The sequence below is a fragment of the Oncorhynchus gorbuscha genome, unplaced genomic scaffold (genome assembly GCF_021184085.1).
Source record: "Oncorhynchus gorbuscha isolate QuinsamMale2020 ecotype Even-year unplaced genomic scaffold, OgorEven_v1.0 Un_scaffold_595, whole genome shotgun sequence".
In the NCBI taxonomy this organism is placed as follows: domain Eukaryota; kingdom Metazoa; phylum Chordata; class Actinopteri; order Salmoniformes; family Salmonidae; genus Oncorhynchus; species Oncorhynchus gorbuscha.
In genome coordinates this window covers 214556-232892 of record NW_025745430.1, presented here as the reverse complement: position 1 = coordinate 232892, position 18337 = coordinate 214556, and the positions used below count along the sequence as shown (strand labels likewise).

The window sequence follows — 18337 nt, the reverse complement described above, 5'->3', positions numbered from 1 at the left end:
CTCTAAAGCGTACTGGGTCAGTGGTGTTCTCTCTAAAGCGTACTGGGTCAGTGATGTTCTCTCTAAAGCGTACTGGGTCAGTGATGTTCTCTCTAAAGGGTACAGGAAATTATCAATGCCCTAGATCTGACAGAAGAGTGACCAATCTCTCACCATGACACTGCCCACAAAAACTCAGGCTGTCATTGACCATGTAGCTAAGATCTGCCTGAACCCCTCCCCCCCTCTTACTGACTGGTCTCAGAACAGAGGATATGATTCAGTCAGGGGACCCAAACACAAACAGGCTTAGTTTCCTCCCAACCACATGTTAGATTACACGTTGCCTGTTCTAAAAATAGCTTTGTATGCAATCTTAGAAGAAGAAGGAGAAGAAGGAGGAGATGGATGATGGAGGAGGAGGACGGGTCATCTTGCTGATAAAAGGCCCAGCTCATAATTATATCTGGAGGGGCTTGGGGAGGGAGAGGAGGAGGGAGCTGGAAATGAACATATCTGGGCAGTGCCCACATTCCCTCTGCTCTGAGTCAGTCTTAGTGCCAGCTCCTCTCTCCCTTCTCCCTCCTCTCTACCTTCTACCTCCTCTCTGCCTTCTACCTCCTCTCTCCCTTCTACCTCCTCTCTCCCTTCTACCTCCTCTCTCCCTTCTACCTCCTCTCTCCCTTCTACCTCCTCTCTCCCTTCTCCCTCCTCTCTCCCTTCTCCCTCCTCTCTCCCTTCTACCTCCTCTCTCCCTTCTACCTCCTCTCTCCCTTCTACCTCCTCTCTCCCTTCTACCTCCTCTCTCCCTTCTTCCTCCTCTCTCCCTTCTACCTCCTCTCTCCCTTCTTCCTCCTCCTCTCTCCCTTCTACCTCCTCTCTCCCTTCTCCTCCTCTCTCCCTTCTCCCTCCCTCCTCTCTCCCTTCTACCTCCTCTCTCCCTTCTCCCTCCTCTCTACCTTCTACCTCCTCTCTGCCTTCTACCTCCTCTCTGCCTTCTACCTCCTCTCTGCCTTCTACCTCCTCTCTCCCTTCTACCTCCTCTCTCCCTTCTACCTCCTCTCTGCCTTCTACCTCCTCTCTGCCTTCTTCCTCCTCTCTGCCTTCTCCCTCCTCTCTCCCTTCTACCTCCTCTCTCCCTTCTCCCTCCTCTCTGCCTTCTACCTCCTCTCTGCCTTCTACCTCCTCTCTGCCTTCTACCTCCTCTCTGCCTTCTACCTCCTCTCTCCCTTCTACCTCCTCTCTCCCTTCTACCTCCCTCTCTCCCTTCTCCCTCCTCTCTACCTTCTACCTCCTCTCTGCCTTCTACCTCCTCTCTGCCTTCTCCCTCCTCTCTCCCTTCTACCTCCTCTCTCCCTTCTACCTCCTCTCTCCCTTCTACCTCCTCTCTGCCTTCTACCTCCTCTCTCCCTTCTACCTCCTCTCTCCCTGCTACCTCCTCTCTGCCTGCTACCTCCTCTCTGCCTTCTACCTCCTCTCTGCCTTCTACCTCCTCTCTGCCTTCTACCTCCTCTCTCCCTTCTACCTCCTCTCTCCCTTCTACCTCCTCTCTCCCTTCATCCTCCTCTCTGCCTTCATCCTCCTCTCTGCCTTCTACCTCCTCTCTGCCTTCTTCCTCCTCTCTCCCTTCATCCTCCTCTCTGCCTTCATCCTCCTCTCTGCCTTCATCCTCCTCTCTGCCTTCATCCTCCTCTCTCCCTTCTACCTCCTCTCTGCCTTCTACCTCCTCTCTGCCTTCTACCTCCTCTCTGCCTTCTACCTCCTCTCTGCCTTCATCCTCCTCTCTGCCTTCATCCTCCTCTCTGCCTTCATCCTCCTCTCTGCCTTCATCCTCCTCTCTGCCTTCATCCTCCTCTCTGCCTTCTACCTCCTCTCCCCCTTCTACCTTCTACCTCCTCTCTGCAAGGACTGGGAGGTCATCCGCTCAACATTCCTTCACACCACTTCAAGGAAAACCACACAGCTGGAAAGTACCTAGAATATCAACAGGTCTTTGTTTTTGTGACCACAGCTGACTGTGTTCTCCTTCCAATGTCTTTTCCTGGAAGGAGGATCGTAAAAATATCCTTACCCATTCCACAGTTAGTCCATTAGTTTGACTGAGCAGTAGTGTCCCCATTCCACAGTTAGTCCATTAGTCTGACTGAGCAGTAGTGTCCCCATGCCACAGTTAGTCCATTAGTTTGACTGAGCAGTAGTGTCCCCATTCCACAGTTAGTCCATTAGTCTGACTGAGCAGTAGTGTCCCCATTCCACAGTTAGTCCATTAGTCTGACTGAGCAGTAGTGTCCCCATTCCACAGTTAGTCCATTAGTCTGACTGAGCAGTAGTGTCCCCATTCCACAGTTAGTCCATTTGACTGACTGAGCAGTAGTGTCCCCATTCCACAGTTAGTCCATTTGACTGAGCAGTAGTGTCCCCATTCCACAGTTAGTCCATTAGTCTGACTGAGCAGTAGTGTCCCCATTCCACAGTTAGTCCATTAGTCTGACTGAGCAGTAGTGTGGGAACTATCCCAGTAGACATTATGAGAGAGGCAGTAGTGTTGGAACTATCCCAGTAGACATTATGAGAGAGGCAGTAGTGTGGGAACTATCCCAGTAGACATTATGAGAGAGGCAGTAGTGTGGGAACTATCCCAGTAGACATTATGAGAGAGGCAGTAGTGTGGGAACTATCCCAGTAGACATTATGAGAGAGGTAGTAGTGTGGGAACTATCCCAGTAGACATTATGAGAGAGGCAGTAGTGTGGGAACTATCCCAGTAGACATTATGAGAGAGGTAGTAGTGTGGGAACTATCCCAGTAGACATTATGAGAGAGGTAGTAGTGTGGGAACTATCCCAGTAGACATTATGAGAGAGGCAGTAGTGTGGGAACTATCCCAGTAGACATTATGAGAGAGGCAGTAGTGTTGGAACTATCCCAGTAGACCTTATGAGAGAGGCAGTAGTGTTGGAACTATCCCAGTAGACATTATGAGAGAGGTAGTAGTGTGGGAACTATCCCAGTAGACATTATAAGAGAGGTAGTAGTGTGGGAACTATCCCAGTAGACATTATGAGAGAGGCAGTAGTGTGGGAACTATCCCAGTAGACATTATGAGAGAGGCAGTAGTGTGGGAACTATCCCAGTAGACATTATGAGAGAGGCAGTAGTGTGGGAACTATCCCAGTAGACATTATGAGAGAGGCAGTAGTGTGGTAACTATCCCAGTAGACATTATGAGAGAGGCAGTAGTGTGGGAACTATCCCAGTAGACATTATGAGAGAGGCAGTAGTGTGGGAACTATCCCAGTAGACATTATGAGAGAGGTAGTAGTGTGGGAACTATCCCAGTAGACATTATGAGAGAGGTAGTAGTGTGGGAACTATCCCAGTAGACATTATGAGAGAGGCAGTAGTGTGGGAACTATCCCAGTAGACATTATGAGAGAGGCAGTAGTGTGGGAACTATCCCAGTAGACATTATGAGAGAGGCAGTAGTGTGGGAACTATCCCAGTAGACATTATGAGAGAGGTAGTAGTGTGGGAACTATCCCAGTAGACATTATGAGAGAGGTAGTAGTGTGGGAACTATCCCAGTAGACATTATGAGAGAGGTAGTAGTGTGGGAACTATCCCAGTAGACATTATGAGAGAGGTAGTAGTGTGGGAACTATCCCCGTAGACATTATGAGAGAGGCAGTAGTGTGGGAACTATCCCAGTAGACATTATGAGAGAGGTAGTAGTGTGGGAACTATCCCAGTAGACATTATGAGAGAGGCAGTAGTGTGGGAACTATCCCAGTAGACATTATGAGAGAGGTAGTAAGGAACTATCCCAGTAGACATTATGAGAGAGGTAGTAGTGTGGGAACTATCCCAGTAGACATTATGAGAGAGGCAGTAGTGTGGGAACTATCCCAGTAGACATTATGAGAGAGGCAGTAGTGTTGGAACTATCCCAGTAGACATTATGAGAGAGGTAGTAGTGTGGGAACTATCCCCGTAGACATTATGAGAGAGGCAGTAGAAACTAGAAGGGTAAATGTTCTCCTTGTCCCCCAGAATAAACAACATATTCCTCTGGGTAGCTTTTCTTTCTCCACTATATCTGGGTTCCTCCCAACCGGCTCCCTATATAGTGCACTACACTTCACAGGGGCTGTTAGGCCTCTAATTAGTCTACTCTATAGGGAATAGGGAGTCATTTGGGACACAGTATTTCTGGTTACCTTCCCTCTGGACAGGGCAGAGCAGGGTAAATACTGATCTAGATTAGGACACAGTATTTCTGGTTACCTTCCCTCTGGACAGGGCAGAGCAGGGTAAATACTGATCTAGATTAGGACACAGTATTTCTGGTTACCTTCCCTCTGGACAGGGCAGAGCAGGGTAAATACTGATCTAGATTAGGACACAGTATTTCTGGTTACCTTCCCTCTGGACAGGGCAGAGCAGGGTAAATACTGATCTAGATTAGGACACAGTATTTCTGGTTACCTTCCCTCTGGACAGGGCAGAGCAGGGTAAATACTGATCTAGATTAGGACACAGTATTTCTGGTTACCTTCCCTCTGGACAGGGCAGAGCAGGGTAAATACTGATCTAGATTAGGACACAGTATTTCTGGTTACCTTCCCTCTGGACAGGGCAGAGCAGGGTAAATACTGATCTAGATTAGGACACAGTATTTCTGGTTACCTTCCCTCTGGACAGGGCAGAGCAGGGTAAATACTGATCTAGATTAGGACACAGTATTTCTGGTTACCTTCCCTCTGGACAGGGCAGAGCAGGGTAAATACTGATCTAGATTAGGACACAGTATTTCTGGTTACCTTCCCTCTGGACAGGGCAGAGCAGGGTAAATACTGATCTAGATTAGGACACAGTATTTCTGGTTACCTTCCCTCTGGACAGGGCAGATGAGCAGGGTAAATACTGATCTAGATTAGGACACAGTATTTCTGGTTACCTTCCCTCTGGACAGGGCAGAGCAGGGTAAATACTGATCTAGATTAGGACACAGTATTTCTGGTTACCTTCCCTCTGGACAGGGCAGAGCAGGGTAAATACTGATCTAGATTAGGACACAGTTTCCAGTCCCTGTTTTTATCTGTTGTTTTCTGTGTATTATCAGTTTTTTGGGGCGGAAACAGCAACGGACAGGAAGACCCGACACAAACCAGGATATGGATGTGAATTTATAGAGGAGATGTTCAGTTATTCTCAATTATCAACATGTTTAGAAAGGAATGGGCCCATAACCTAGTCAGTAGTAGTAGTAGTCTGTTACAGGACTAGTTATGGGCCCATAACCTAGTCAGTAGTAGTAGTAGTCTGTTACAGGACTAGTTATGGGCCCATAACCTAGTCAGTAGTAGTAGTAGTCTGTTACAGGACTAGTTATGTGTCATAACCTAGTCAGTAGTAGTAGTAATCTGTTACAGGACTAGTTATGGGCCCATAACCTAGTCAGTAGTAGTAGTAGTCTGTTACAGGACTAGTTATGGGCCCATAACCTAGTCAGTAGTAGTAGTAGTCTGTTACAGGACTAGTTATGGGCCCATAACCTAGTCAGTAGTAGTAGTAGTCTGTTACAGGACTAGTTATGGGCCCATAACCTAGTCAGTAGTAGTCTGTTACAGGACTAGTTATGTGTCATAACCTAGTCAGTAGTAGTAGTAGTCTGTTACAGGACTAGTTATGGGCCCATAACCTAGTCAGTAGTAGTAGTCTGTTACAGGACTAGTTCTGTGTCATAACCTAGTCAGTAGTAGTAGTAGTCTGTTACAGGACTAGTTATGGGCCCATAACCTAGTCAGTAGTAGTAGTCTGTTACAGGACTAGTTATGTGTCATAACCTAGTCAGTAGTAGTAGTCTGTTACAGGACTAGTTATGTGTCATAACCTAGTCAGTAGTAGTAGTAGTAGTAGTCTGTTACAGGACTAGTTATGTGTCATAACCTAGTCAGTAGTAGTCTGTTACAGGACTAGTTATGGGCCCATAACCTAGTCAGCATTAGTAGTCTGTTACCGGACTAGTTATGTGTCATAACCTAGTCAGTAGTAGTCTGTTACAGGACTAGTTATGGGCCCATAACCTAGTCAGCAGTAGTAGTCTGTTACCGGACTAGTTATGTGTCATAACCTAGTCAGTAGTAGTAGTAATCTGTTACAGGACTAGTTATGTGCCCATAACCTAGTCAGTAGTAGTAGTCTGTTACAGGACTAGTTATGTGTCATAACCTAGTCAGTAGTAGTAGTAATCTGTTACAGGACTAGTTATGTGTCATAACCTAGTCAGTAGTAGTAGTAATCTGTTACAGGACTAGTTATGTGTCATAACCTAGTCAGTAGTAGTAGTAATCTGTTACAGGACTAGTTATGTGTCATAACCTAGTCAGTAGTAGTAGTCTTTTACAGGACTAGTTATGTGTCATAACCTAGTCAGTAGTAGTAATCTGTTACAGGACTAGTTATGTGTCATAACCTAGTCAGTAGTAGTAGTAATCTGTTACCGGACTAGTTATGTGTCATAACCTAGTCAGCAGTAGTAGTAGTCTGTTACAGGACTAGTTATGGGCCCATAACCTAGTCAGTAGTAGTACTAGTCTGTTACAGGACTAGTTATGTGTGATTGAAGTGACGTCATGAAAGAGTATTTTGAAAGATCAGCATGTCATCAACCTCCTCAGTGTGCTACAGAGCAACACTGTTTAAATAACGATTAGTGCTATCTGGGATCCTTGGGATGTCCATACCCTAAAAATCTAACCCGAACCTCTAAATCCGAACCTCTAAATCCGAACCTCTAAAAACCTCTAAATCCGAACCTCTAAATCCGAACCTCTAAATCCGAACCTCTAAATCCGAACCTCTAAATCCGAACCTCTAAATCCGAACCCCTAAATCCTAAACCCTAACCGCTAACCCCTAACGCCTAAATCGTAACCCCTAAACCCTAACTCCTAAATCCTAACCCCTAAGTTCCTAAGTTCAATACATTTAGTTGACTCCCTACTAAGTTCAATGCATTTAGTTGACTCCCTACTAAGTTCAATGCATTTAGTTGACTCCCTACTGAGTTCAATACATTTAGTTGACTCCCTACTAAGTTCAATGCATTTAGTTGACTCCCTACTAAGTTCAATGCATTTAGTTGACTCCCTACTAAGTTCAATGCATTTAGTTGACTCCCTACTAAGTTCAATGCATTTAGTTGATTCCCTGCTAAATTCAATCTTATAGTTGATTCCCTACTGAGTTCAATACAGTGTGGGCCTGACACTGAGGGCGAGTGGGCCTGACACTGAGGGCGAGTGGGCCTGACACTGAGGGCGAGTGGGCCTGACACTGAGGGCGAGTGGGCCTGACACTGGGGAGGAGTGGGCCTGACACTGGGGAGGAGTGGGCCTGACACTGGGGAGGAGTGGGCCTGACACTGGGGGCGAGTGGGCCTGACACTGGGGAGGAGTGGGCCCGACACAGGGGAGGAGTGGGCCCGACACTGGGGAGGAGTGGGCCCGACACTGGGGGCGAGTGGGCCTGACACTGGGGGCGAGTGGGCCTGACACTGGGGAGGAGTGGGCCTGACACTGGGGCTGCAACATTGACAGTTTTGGTGTAACATGGCTACCCTCTATTTGTCTCCTCAGAGCTGCAGAAGGAGGAAGATGAGGAACAGGGTCGTCATGGGTACCGTCCGGATCGCCCTCCAGCCCCACGTAGAGTCAGCTTCAGCCAGGACACCTCTCACCCCTACTACGATGTGGCTCGACACGGGATCCTACAGGTCACAGGTAACCAGGACACCTCTCACCCCTACTACGATGTGGCTCGACATGGGATCCTACAGGTCACAGGTAACCAGGACACCTCTCACCCCTACTACGATGTGGCCACAGGTATCCTACAGGCCACAGGGATCCCACAGGGATCCGACAGGTCACAGGGATCCTACAGGGGTCCTACAGGTCACAGGGATCCTACAGGTCACAGGGATTCTACAGGGATCCTACAGGGATCCGACAGGTCACAGGGATTCTACAGGTCACAGGGATCCTACAGGGATCCTACAGGGATCCGACAGGTCACAGGGATCCTACAGGGATCCGACAGGGATCCGACAGGTCACAGGGATCCTACAGGTCACAGGGATCCTACAGGTCACAGGGATCCTACAGGTCACAGGGATCCTACAGGTCACAGGGATTCTACAGGTCACAGGGATTTGACAGGTCACAGGGATCCGACAGGTCACAGGGATCCGACAGGTCACAGGGATCCGACAGGTCACAGGGATCCGACAGGTCACAGGGATCCGACAGGTCACAGGGATCCGACAGGTCACAGGGATCCGACAGGTCACAGGGATCCGACAGGTCACACCTCCTAACCCTAACCCTTGGCACACCTGTATTTGGGGAGTATCTCCCATTCTTCTCTGCAGATCCTCTCAAGCTCTGTCAGGTTGGATGGGGAGCGTCGCTGCACAGCTATTTTCAGGTCCCTCCAGAGATGTTTGATCGGGTTCAAGTCCGGCCTCTGGCTGGGCCACTCAAGGAGATTCAGAGACTTGTCCCAAAGCCACTCCTGTGTTGTCTTGGCTGTGTGCTTAGGGTCGTTGTCCTATTGGAAGGTGAACATTCGCCCCAGTCTGAGCGTCCTGAGCGCTCTGGAGCAGGTTTTCATCAAGGATCTCTCTGTACTTTGCTCCGTTCATCTTCCCTCGATCCTGACTAGTCTCCCAGTCCCTGCCGCTGAAAAGCATCCCCACAGCATGATGTTACCACCACCATGCTTCACTGTAGGGATGGTGCCAGGTTTCCTCCAGACGTGACGCTTGACATTCAGGTCAAAGAGTTCAATCTTGTTTTCATCAGACCAGAGAATCTTGTTTCTCATCGTCTGAGTCCTTTCGGTGCCTTTTTGGCAAACTCCAAGTGAGGCTCTCATGTGCCTTTTTGCAACTCCAAGCGGGCTGTCATGGGCATATTACTGAGGAGTGGCTTCCGTCTGGCCACTCTACCATAAAGGCCTGATTGGTGGAGTGCTGCAGAAATGGTTGTCCTTCTGGAAGGTTCTCCCATCTCCACAAAGGAACTATGGAGCTCTGTCAGAGTGACCACCCTCACCTCCCTGACCAAGGCCCCTCTCCCCAGATTGCTCAGTTTGGCCGGGCAGCCAGCACTAGGAAGAGTCTTGGTGGTTCCAGACTTCTTCCATTTAAGGATGATGGAGGCCACTGTGTTCTTGGGGACCTTCAATGCTGCTGATATTTTTTGGTACCCCAGATCTGTGCCTGGACACAAACCTGTCTCGGAGCTCTACGGACAATTCCTTCGACCTCATGGCTTGGTTTTTGTTCTGACATGCACTGTCAACTGTGGGACCTTATATAGACAGGTGTGTGCCTTTCCAAATCATGTTCAATCAATAGAATTTACCACAAGTGGACTCCAAGTTGTAGAAACATCTCAAGGATGATCAATGGAAACAGGATGCGCCTGAGCTCAATTTCGAGACTCATAGCAAAGAGTCTGAATCGTTGTGTAAATAAGGTATGTGTGTTCTTTATTTTTTATAGATTAAAAAAAAAATCAAGTTTTGCTTTGGCATTTTGTGGTAATGTGTGTCGATCGATGAGGAAAATATTTATTTAATAGATTTTAGGAAAAGGCTGTAACAAAAGGGTCTGAATACTTCCTGAATGCCCTGTATCCTGTTGGGTCAACCTGTCCTAAAGGTGAAGGGGTCTGAATACTTCCTGTATCCTGTTGGGTCAACCTGTCCTAAAGGTGAAGGGGTCTGAATGCCCTGTATCCTGTTGGGTCAACCTGTCCTAAAGGTGAAAGGGTCTGAATGCCCTGTATCCTGTTGGGTCAACCTGTCCTAAAGGTGAAGGGGTCTGAATACTTCCTGTATCCTGTTGGGTCAACCTGTCCTAAAGGTGAAGGGGTCTGAATACTTCCTGAATGCCCTGTATCCTGTTGGGTCAACCTGTCCTAAAGGTGAAGGGGTCTGAATACTTCCTGTATCCTGTTGGGTCAACCTGTCCTAAAGGTGAAGGGGTCTGAATACTTCCTGTATCCTGTTGGGTCAACCTGTCCTAAAGGTGAAAGGGTCTGAATGCCCTGTATCCTGTTGGGTCAACCTGTCCTAAAGGTGAAGGGGTCTGAATACTTCCTGTATCCTGTTGGGTCAACCTGTCCTAAAGGTGAAAGGGTCTGAATGCCCTGTATCCTGTTGGGTCAACCTGTCCTAAAGGTGAAGGGGTCTGAATACTTCCTGTATCCTGTTGGGTCAACCTGTCCTAAAGGTGAAAGGGTCTGAATGCCCTGTATCCTGTTGGGTCAACCTGTCCTAAAGGTGAAAGGGTCTGAATACTTCCTGAATGCCCTGTATCCTGTTGGGTCAACCTGTCCTAAAGGTGAAGGGGTCTGAATACTTCCTGAATGCCCTGTATCCTGTTGGGTCAACCTGTCCTAAAGGTGAAGGGGTCTGAATACTTCCTGAATGCCCTGTATCCTGTTGGGTCAACCTGTCCTAAAGGTGAAGGGGTCTGAATACTTCCTGAATGCCCTGTATCCTGTTGGGTCAACCTGTCCTAAAGGTGAAGGGGTCTGAATACTTCCTGAATGCCCTGTATCCTGTTGGGTCAACCTGTCCTAAAGGTGAAGGGGTCTGAATACTTCCTGAATGCCCTGTATCCTGTTGGGTCAACCTGTCCTAAAGGTGAAGGGGTCTGAATACTTCCTGAATGCCCTGTATCCTGTTGGGTCAACCTGTCCTAAAGGTGAAAGGGTCTGAATACTTCCTGAATGCCCTGTATCCTGTTGGGTCAACCTGTCCTAAAGGTGAAAGGGTCTGAATACTTCCTGTATCCTGTTGGGTCAACCTGTCCTAAAGGTGAAAGGGTCTGAATGCCCTGTATCCTGTTGGGTCAACCTGTCCTAAAGGTGAAAGGGTCTGAATACTTCCTGAATGCCCTGTATCCTGTTGGGTCAACTTGTCCTAAAGGTGCGAGAGAAATATTCCAGACATCGTCTGGGACAGTTGTGGGATGCGATAGATCCCACATGAATACAACCACTAGCATCAAAACACCTTTTAAAAGCAATGAAGCTGATGCATCAGATCAGAACGTTTTGGCTTGAAAATCGTCACTAAATGGCAGCAATGCACCTGGCAGGAGGCTATGAGCACCAATTCACCTGGCAGGAGGCTATGAGCACCAATGTACCTGGCAGGAGGCTATGAGCCTGGCAGGAGGCTATGAGCACGATGTTCCAAAATGGCAGCAATGCACCTGGCAGGAGGCTATGAGCACGATGTTCCTAAATGGCAGCATTTACCTGGCAGGAGGCTATGAGCACCAATGCACCTGGCAGGAGGCTATGATCACCAATGCACCTGGCAGGAGGCTATGAGCACCAATGCACCTGGCAGGAGGCTATGAGCACCAATGTACCTGGCAGGAGGCTATGAGCACCAATGTACCTGGCAGGAGGCTATGAGCACCAATGTACCTGGCAGGAGGCTATGAGTACCAATGCACCTGGCAGGAGGCTATGAGGACCAATGTACCTGGCAGGAGGCCATGAGCACCAATGTACCTGGCAGGAGGCTATGAGCACCAATGTACCTGGCAGGAGGCTATGAGTACCAATGCACCTGGCAGGAGGCTATGAGGACCAATGTACCTGGCAGGAGGCCATGAGCACCAATGTACCTGGCAGGAAGCTATGTGCACCAATGTACCTGGCAGGAGGCTATGAGCACCAATGTACCTGGCAGGAGGCTATGAGCACCAATGAACCTGGCAGGAGGCTATGAGCACCAATGTACCTGGCAGGAGGCTATGAGCACCAATGCACCTGGCAGGAGGCTATGGGCACCAATGTACCTGGCAGGAGGCTATGAGCACCAATGTACCTAAATGGCAGCATTGCACCTGGCAGGAGGCTATGAGCAGCAATGTACCTGGCAGGAGGCTATGAGCACCAATGTACCTAAATGGCAGCATTGCACCTGGCAGGAGGCTATGAGCAGCAATGTACCTGGCAGGAGGCTATGAGCACCAATGTACCTAAATGGCAGCATTGCACCTGGCAGGAGGCTATGAGCACCAATGTACCTAAATGGCAGCAATGTACCTGGCAGGAGGCTATGAGCACCAATGTACCTAAATGGCAGCATTGTACCTGGCAGGAGGCTATGAGCAGCAATGTACCTGGCAGGAGGCTATGAGCACCAATGTACCTAAATGGCAGCATTTTACCTGGCAGGAGGCTATGAGCAGCAATGTACCTGGCAGGAGGCTATGAGCACCAATGTACCTAAATGGCAGCATTTCACCTGGCAGGAGGCTATGAGCACCAATGTACCTAAATGGCAGCATTGCACCTGGCAGGAGGCTATGAGCACAATGTTCCTAAATGGCAGCATTGCACCTGGCAGGAGGCTATGAGCACCAATGCACCTGGCAGGAGGCTATGAGCACCAATGCACCTGGCAGGAGGCTATGAGCACCAATGCACCTGGCAGGAGGCTATGAGCACCAATGCACCTGGCAGGAGGCTATGAGCACCAATTCACCTGGCAGGAGGCTATGAGCACCAATGTACCTGGCAGGAGGCTATGAGCACCAATTCACCTGGCAGGAGGCTATGAGCACCAATGTACCTGGCAGGAGGCTATGAGCACCAATGTACCTGGCAGGAGGCTATGAGCACCAATGTACCTGGCAGGAGGCTATGAGCACCAATGCACCTGGCAGGAGGCTATGAGCACCAATGCACCTGGCAGGAGGCTATGAGCACCAATGCACCTGGCAGGAGGCTATGAGCACCAATGCAGGACCTGGCAGGAGGCTATGAGCACCAATGTACCTGGCAGGAGGCTATGAGCACCAATGTACCTGGCAGGAGGCTATGAGCACCAATGTACCTGGCAGGAGGCTATGAGTACCAATGCACCTGGCAGGAGGCTATGAGGACCAATGTACCTGGCAGGAGGCCATGAGCACCAATGTACCTGGCAGGAGGCTATGAGCACCAATGTACCTGGCAGGAGGCTATGAGTACCAATGCACCTGGCAGGAGGCTATGTGCACCAATGTACCTGGCAGGAGGCTATGAGCACCAATGTACCTGGCAGGAGGCTATGAGCACCAATGTACCTGGCAGGAGGCTATGAGCACCAATGTACCTGGCAGGAGGCTATGAGCACCAATGTACCTGGCAGGAGGCTATGAGCACCAATGCACCTGGCAGGAGGCTATGAGCACCAATGTACCTGGCAGGAGGCTATGAGCACCAATGTACCTAAATGGCAGCATTGCACCTGGCAGGAGGCTATGAGCAGCAATGTACCTGGCAGGAGGCTATGAGCACCAATGTACCTAAATGGCAGCATTGCACCTGGCAGGAGGAGAGCACCAATGTATAAAGCAGCAATGTACCTGGCAGGAGGCTATGAGCACCAATGTACCTAAATGGCAGCATTGCACCTGGCAGGAGGCTATGAGCAGCAATGTACCTGGCAGGAGGCTATGAGCACCAATGTACCTAAATGGCAGCATTGCACCTGGCAGGAGGCTATGAGCAGCAATGTACCTGGCAGGAGGCTATGAGCACCAATGTACCTAAATGGCAGCATTGCACCTGGCAGGAGGCTATGAGCACCAATGTACCTAAATGGCAGCATTGCACCTGGCAGGAGGCTATGAGCACCAATGTACCTAAATGGCAGCATTGTACCTGGCAGGAGGCTATGAGCACCAATGTACCTAAATGGCAGCATTGCACCTGGCAGGAGGCTATGAGCACAATGTTCCTAAATGGCAGCATTGCACCTGGCAGGAGGCTATGAGCACCAATGCACCTGGCAGGAGGCTATGAGCACCAATGCACCTGGCAGGAGGCTATGAGCACCAATGCACCTGGCAGGAGGCTATGAGCACCAATTCACCTGGCAGGAGGCTATGAGCACCAAATTCACCTGGCAGGAGGCTATGAGCACCAATGTACCTGGCAGGAGGCTATGAGCACCAATTCACCTGGCAGGAGGCTATGAGCACCAATTCACCTGGCAGGAGGCTATGAGAGCACCAATGTACCTGGCAGGAGGCTATGAGCACCAATGTACCTGGCAGGAGGCTATGAGCACCAATGCACCTGGCAGGAGGCTATGAGCACCCAATGTGCACCTGGCAGGAGGCTATGAGCACCAATGCACCTGGCAGGAGGCTATGAGCACCAATGCACCTGGCAGGAGGCTATGAGCACCAATGCACCTGGCAGGAGGCTATGAGCACCAATGCACCCAATGCACCTGGCAGGAGGCTATGAGCACCAATGTACCTGGCAGGAGGCTATGAGCACCAATGCACCTGGCAGGAGGCTATGAGCACCAATGCACCTGGCAGGAGGCTATGAGCACCAGTGTACCTGGCAGGAGGCTATGAGCACCAATGTACCTAAATGGCAGCATTGTACCTGGCAGGAGGCTATGAGCACCAATGTACCTAAATGGCAGCATTGCACCTGGCAGGAGGCTATGAGCACAATGTTCCTAAATGGCAGCATTGCACCTGGCAGGAGGCTATGAGCACCAATGCACCTGGCAGGAGGCTATGAGCACCAATGCACCTGGCAGGAGGCTATGAGCACCAATGCACCTGGCAGGAGGCTATGAGCACCAATTCACCTGGCAGGAGGCTATGAGCACCAATGGACCTAAATGGCAGCATTGCACCTGGCAGGAGGCTATGAGCACAATGTTCCTAAATGGCAGCAATGCACCTGGCAGGAGGCTATTAGCACGATGTTCCTAAATGGCAGCATTTACCTGGCAGGAGGCTATGAGCACCAATGCACCTGGCAGGAGGCTATGATCACCAATGCACCTGGCAGGAGGCTATGAGCACCAATGCACCTGGCAGGAGGCTATGAGCACCAATGTACCTGGCAGGAGGCTATGAGCACCAATGTACCTGGCAGGAGGCTATGAGCACCAATGTACCTGGCAGGAGGCTATGAGTACCAATGCACCTGGCAGGAGGCTATGAGGACCAATGTACCTGGCAGGAGGCCATGAGCACCAATGTACCTGGCAGGAGGCTATGAGCACCAATGTACCTGGCAGGAGGCTATGAGCACCAATGTACCTGGCAGGAGGCTATGAGCACCAATGTACCTGGCAGGAGGCTATGAGCACCAATGTACCTGGCAGGAGGCTATGAGCACCAATTCACCTGGCAGGAGGCTATGAGCACCAATGCACCCGGCAGGAGGCTATGAGCACCAATGCACCCGGCAGGAGGCTATGAGCACCAATGCACCCGGCAGGAGGCTATGAGCACCAATGCACCCGGCAGGAGGCTATGAGCACCAATGTACCCGGCAGGAGGCTATGAGCACCAATGTACCTGGCAGGAATGAGCACCTGGCAGGAGGCTATGAGCACCAATGGACCTGGCAGGAGGCTATGAGCACCAATGGACCTGGCAGGAGGCTATGAGCACCAATGCACCTGGCAGGAGGCTATGAGCACCAATGGACCTGGCAGGAGGCTATGAGCACCAATGCACCTGGCAGGAGGCTATGAGCACCAATGTACCTGGCAGGAGGCTATGAGCACCAATGCACCTGGCAGGAGGCTATGAGCACCAATGCACCTGGCAGGAGGCTATGAGCACCAATGCACCTGGCAGGAGGCTATGAGCACCAGTGTACCTGGCAGGAGGCTATGAGCACCAATTCACCTGGCAGGAGGCTATGAGCACCATTAATTAGCGGGGAAAACACCATTCTCAAAGTGATTCTCCGTGTGATGCTGTCTTATAAAGGTGCATTGTTTTTATGGTGAAAAATTATCTTCCCCAAAAACTGTAAACTGACAGGGTGTCTATGTGTTCCAGTTAGGCTCTACACCGGTTCTAATAAGGATTAATGTGCTGATGTGCTCTCTCTCTCTCTCCTGTTCTCTCTGTTTTCTCTCTGTTCTCTCTCTCTCCTCCTGTTCTCTCTGCTCTCTCCTCCTCCTGTTCTCTCTCCTCTCTCCTCCTCCTGTTCTCTCTGTTCTCTCTGTTCTCTCTCCTCCTGTTCTCTCTGTTTTCTCTCTGCTCTCTCCTCCTCCTGTTCTCTCTGCTCTCTCCTCCTCCTGTTCTCTCTGCTCTCTCCTCCTCCTGTTCTCTCTGTTTTCTCTCTGCTCTCTCCTCCTCCTGTTCTCTCTGCTCTCTCCTCCTCCTGTTCTCTCTGCTCTCTCCTCCTCCTGTTCTCTCTGTTTTCTCTCTGCTCTCTCCTCCTCCTGTTCTCTCTGCTCTCTCCTCCTCCTGTTCTCTCTGCTCTCTCCTCCTCCTGTTCTCTCTGTTTTCTCTCTGCTCTCTCCTCCTCCTGTTCTCTCTGTTCTCTCTGTTCTCTCTCCTCCTGTTCTCTCTGTTTTCTCTCTGCTCTCTCCTCCTCCTGTTCTCTCTGCTCTCTCCTCCTCCTGTTCTCTCTGCTCTCTCCTCCTCCTGTTCTCTCTGTTTTCTCTCTGCTCTCTCCTCCTCCTGTTCTCTCTGCTCTCTCCTCCTCCTGTTCTCTCTGTTTTCTCTCTGCTCTCTCCTCCTCCTGTTCTCTCTGCTCTCTCCTCCTCCTGTTCTCTCTGCTCTCTCCTCCTCCTGTTCTCTCTCCTCCTGTTCTCTCTGCTCTCTCCTCCTCCTGTTCTCTCTGCTCTCTCCTCCTCCTGTTCTCTCTGTTTTCTCTCTGCTCTCTCCTCCTCCTGTTCTCTCTGCTCTCTCCTCCTCCTGTTCTCTCTGTTCTCTCCTCCTCCTGTTCTCTCTGTTTTCTCTCTGTTCTCTCTGTTCTCTCCTCCTCCTGTTCTCTGTTTTCTCTCTGTTATCTCTGCTCCTGTTCTCTCTCTCTCCTCCTGTTCTCTCTCCTCTCTCCTCCTGTTCTCTCTCCTCTCTCTCCTCCTGTTCTCCTGTTCTCTCTGTTCTCTCTCTGTTATCTCTGCTCCTGTTCTCTGTTCTCTCTCTCTCCTCCTGTTCTCTCTCTCTTCCTGTTCTCTCTCTCCTCCTGTTCTCTCTCTCCTCCTGTTCTCTCTCTCTCTTCTGTTCTCTCTCTCTCTCCTCCTGTTCTCTCTGTTCTCTCCAGGTGATGATAACTATGGCAGGAAGCTAGTGATCTTCAGTAGCTGCCTGATGCCCCCTCTCCATCAGCTCAACCACCACCACCTACTGCAGTGAGTCAGGACAACCATCTCGATATGTGTTGTTTATGTACACCTGACCTTAAGTAGCTCTATGTAATCCTATCTACCTCTATGGTCTGTTCTGCTCTATGTAGTCCATATCTACCTCTATGGTCTGTTCTGCTCTATGTAGTCCATATCTACCTCTATGGTCTGTTCTGCTCTATGTAGTCCATATCTACCTCTATGGTCTGTTCTGCTCTATGTAGTCCATATCTACCTCTATGGTCTGTTCTGCTCTATGTAGTCCATATCTACCTCTATGGTCTGTTCTGCTCTATGTAGTCCATATCTACCTCTATGGTCTGTTCTGCTCTATGTAGTCCATATCTACCTCTATGGTCTGTTCTGCTCTATGTAGTCCATATCTACCTCTATGGTCTGTTCTGCTCTATGTAGTCCATATCTACCTCTATGGTCTGTTCTGCTCTATGTAGTCCATATCTACCTCTATGGTCTGTTCTGCTCTATGTAGTCCATATCTACCTCTATGGTCTGTTCTGCTCTATGTAGTCCATATCTACCTCTATGGTCTGTTCTGCTCTATGTAGTCCATATCTACCTCTATGGTCTGTTCTGCTCTATGTAGTCCATATCTACCTCTATGGTCTGTTCTGCTCTATGTAGTCCATATCTACCTCTATGGTCTGTTCTGCTCTATGTAGTCCATATCTACCTCTATGGTCTGTTCTGCTCTATGTAGTCCATATCTACCTCTATGGTCTGTTCTGCTCTATGTAGTCCATATCTACCTCTATGGTCTGTTCTGCTCTATGTAGTCCATATCTACCTCTATGGTCTGTTCTGCTCTATGTAGTCCATATCTACCTCTATGGTCTGTTCTGCTCTATGTAGTCCATATCTACCTCTATGGTCTGTTCTGCTCTATGTAGTCCATATCTACCTCTATGGTCTGTTCTGCTCTATGTAGTCCATATCTACCTCTATGGTCTGTTCTGCTCTATGTAGTCCATATCTACCTCAGAGCAGAACAGACCATAGAGGACGTTCTACTGGCGGAGACAGTGAGGCAGAACTGGCAGAGACAGTGAGGCAGAACTGCTCTATGTAGTCCATATCTACCTCAGAGCAGAACAGACCATAGAGGACGTTCTACTGGCGGAGACAGTGAGGCAGA

The 18337-nt window shown here is 49.7% G+C and overlaps 1 protein-coding gene across 2 annotated transcripts in view; it reads left to right on the top strand.

Moving 5' to 3' along the window:
* LOC124018993 (rho GTPase-activating protein 8-like) overlaps positions 1 to 18337 on the top strand; it is a 47862-nt gene that overhangs the window by 28335 nt on the left and 1190 nt on the right. For both annotated transcript variants that reach the window (XM_046334316.1, XM_046334315.1), the window contains exons 3-4: positions 7620 to 7763; positions 17103 to 17190. In XM_046334316.1, coding sequence (XP_046190272.1) covers positions 7620 to 7763; positions 17103 to 17190 — 232 coding nt within the window. The remainder of the gene's footprint in view (positions 1 to 7619; positions 7764 to 17102; positions 17191 to 18337) is intronic.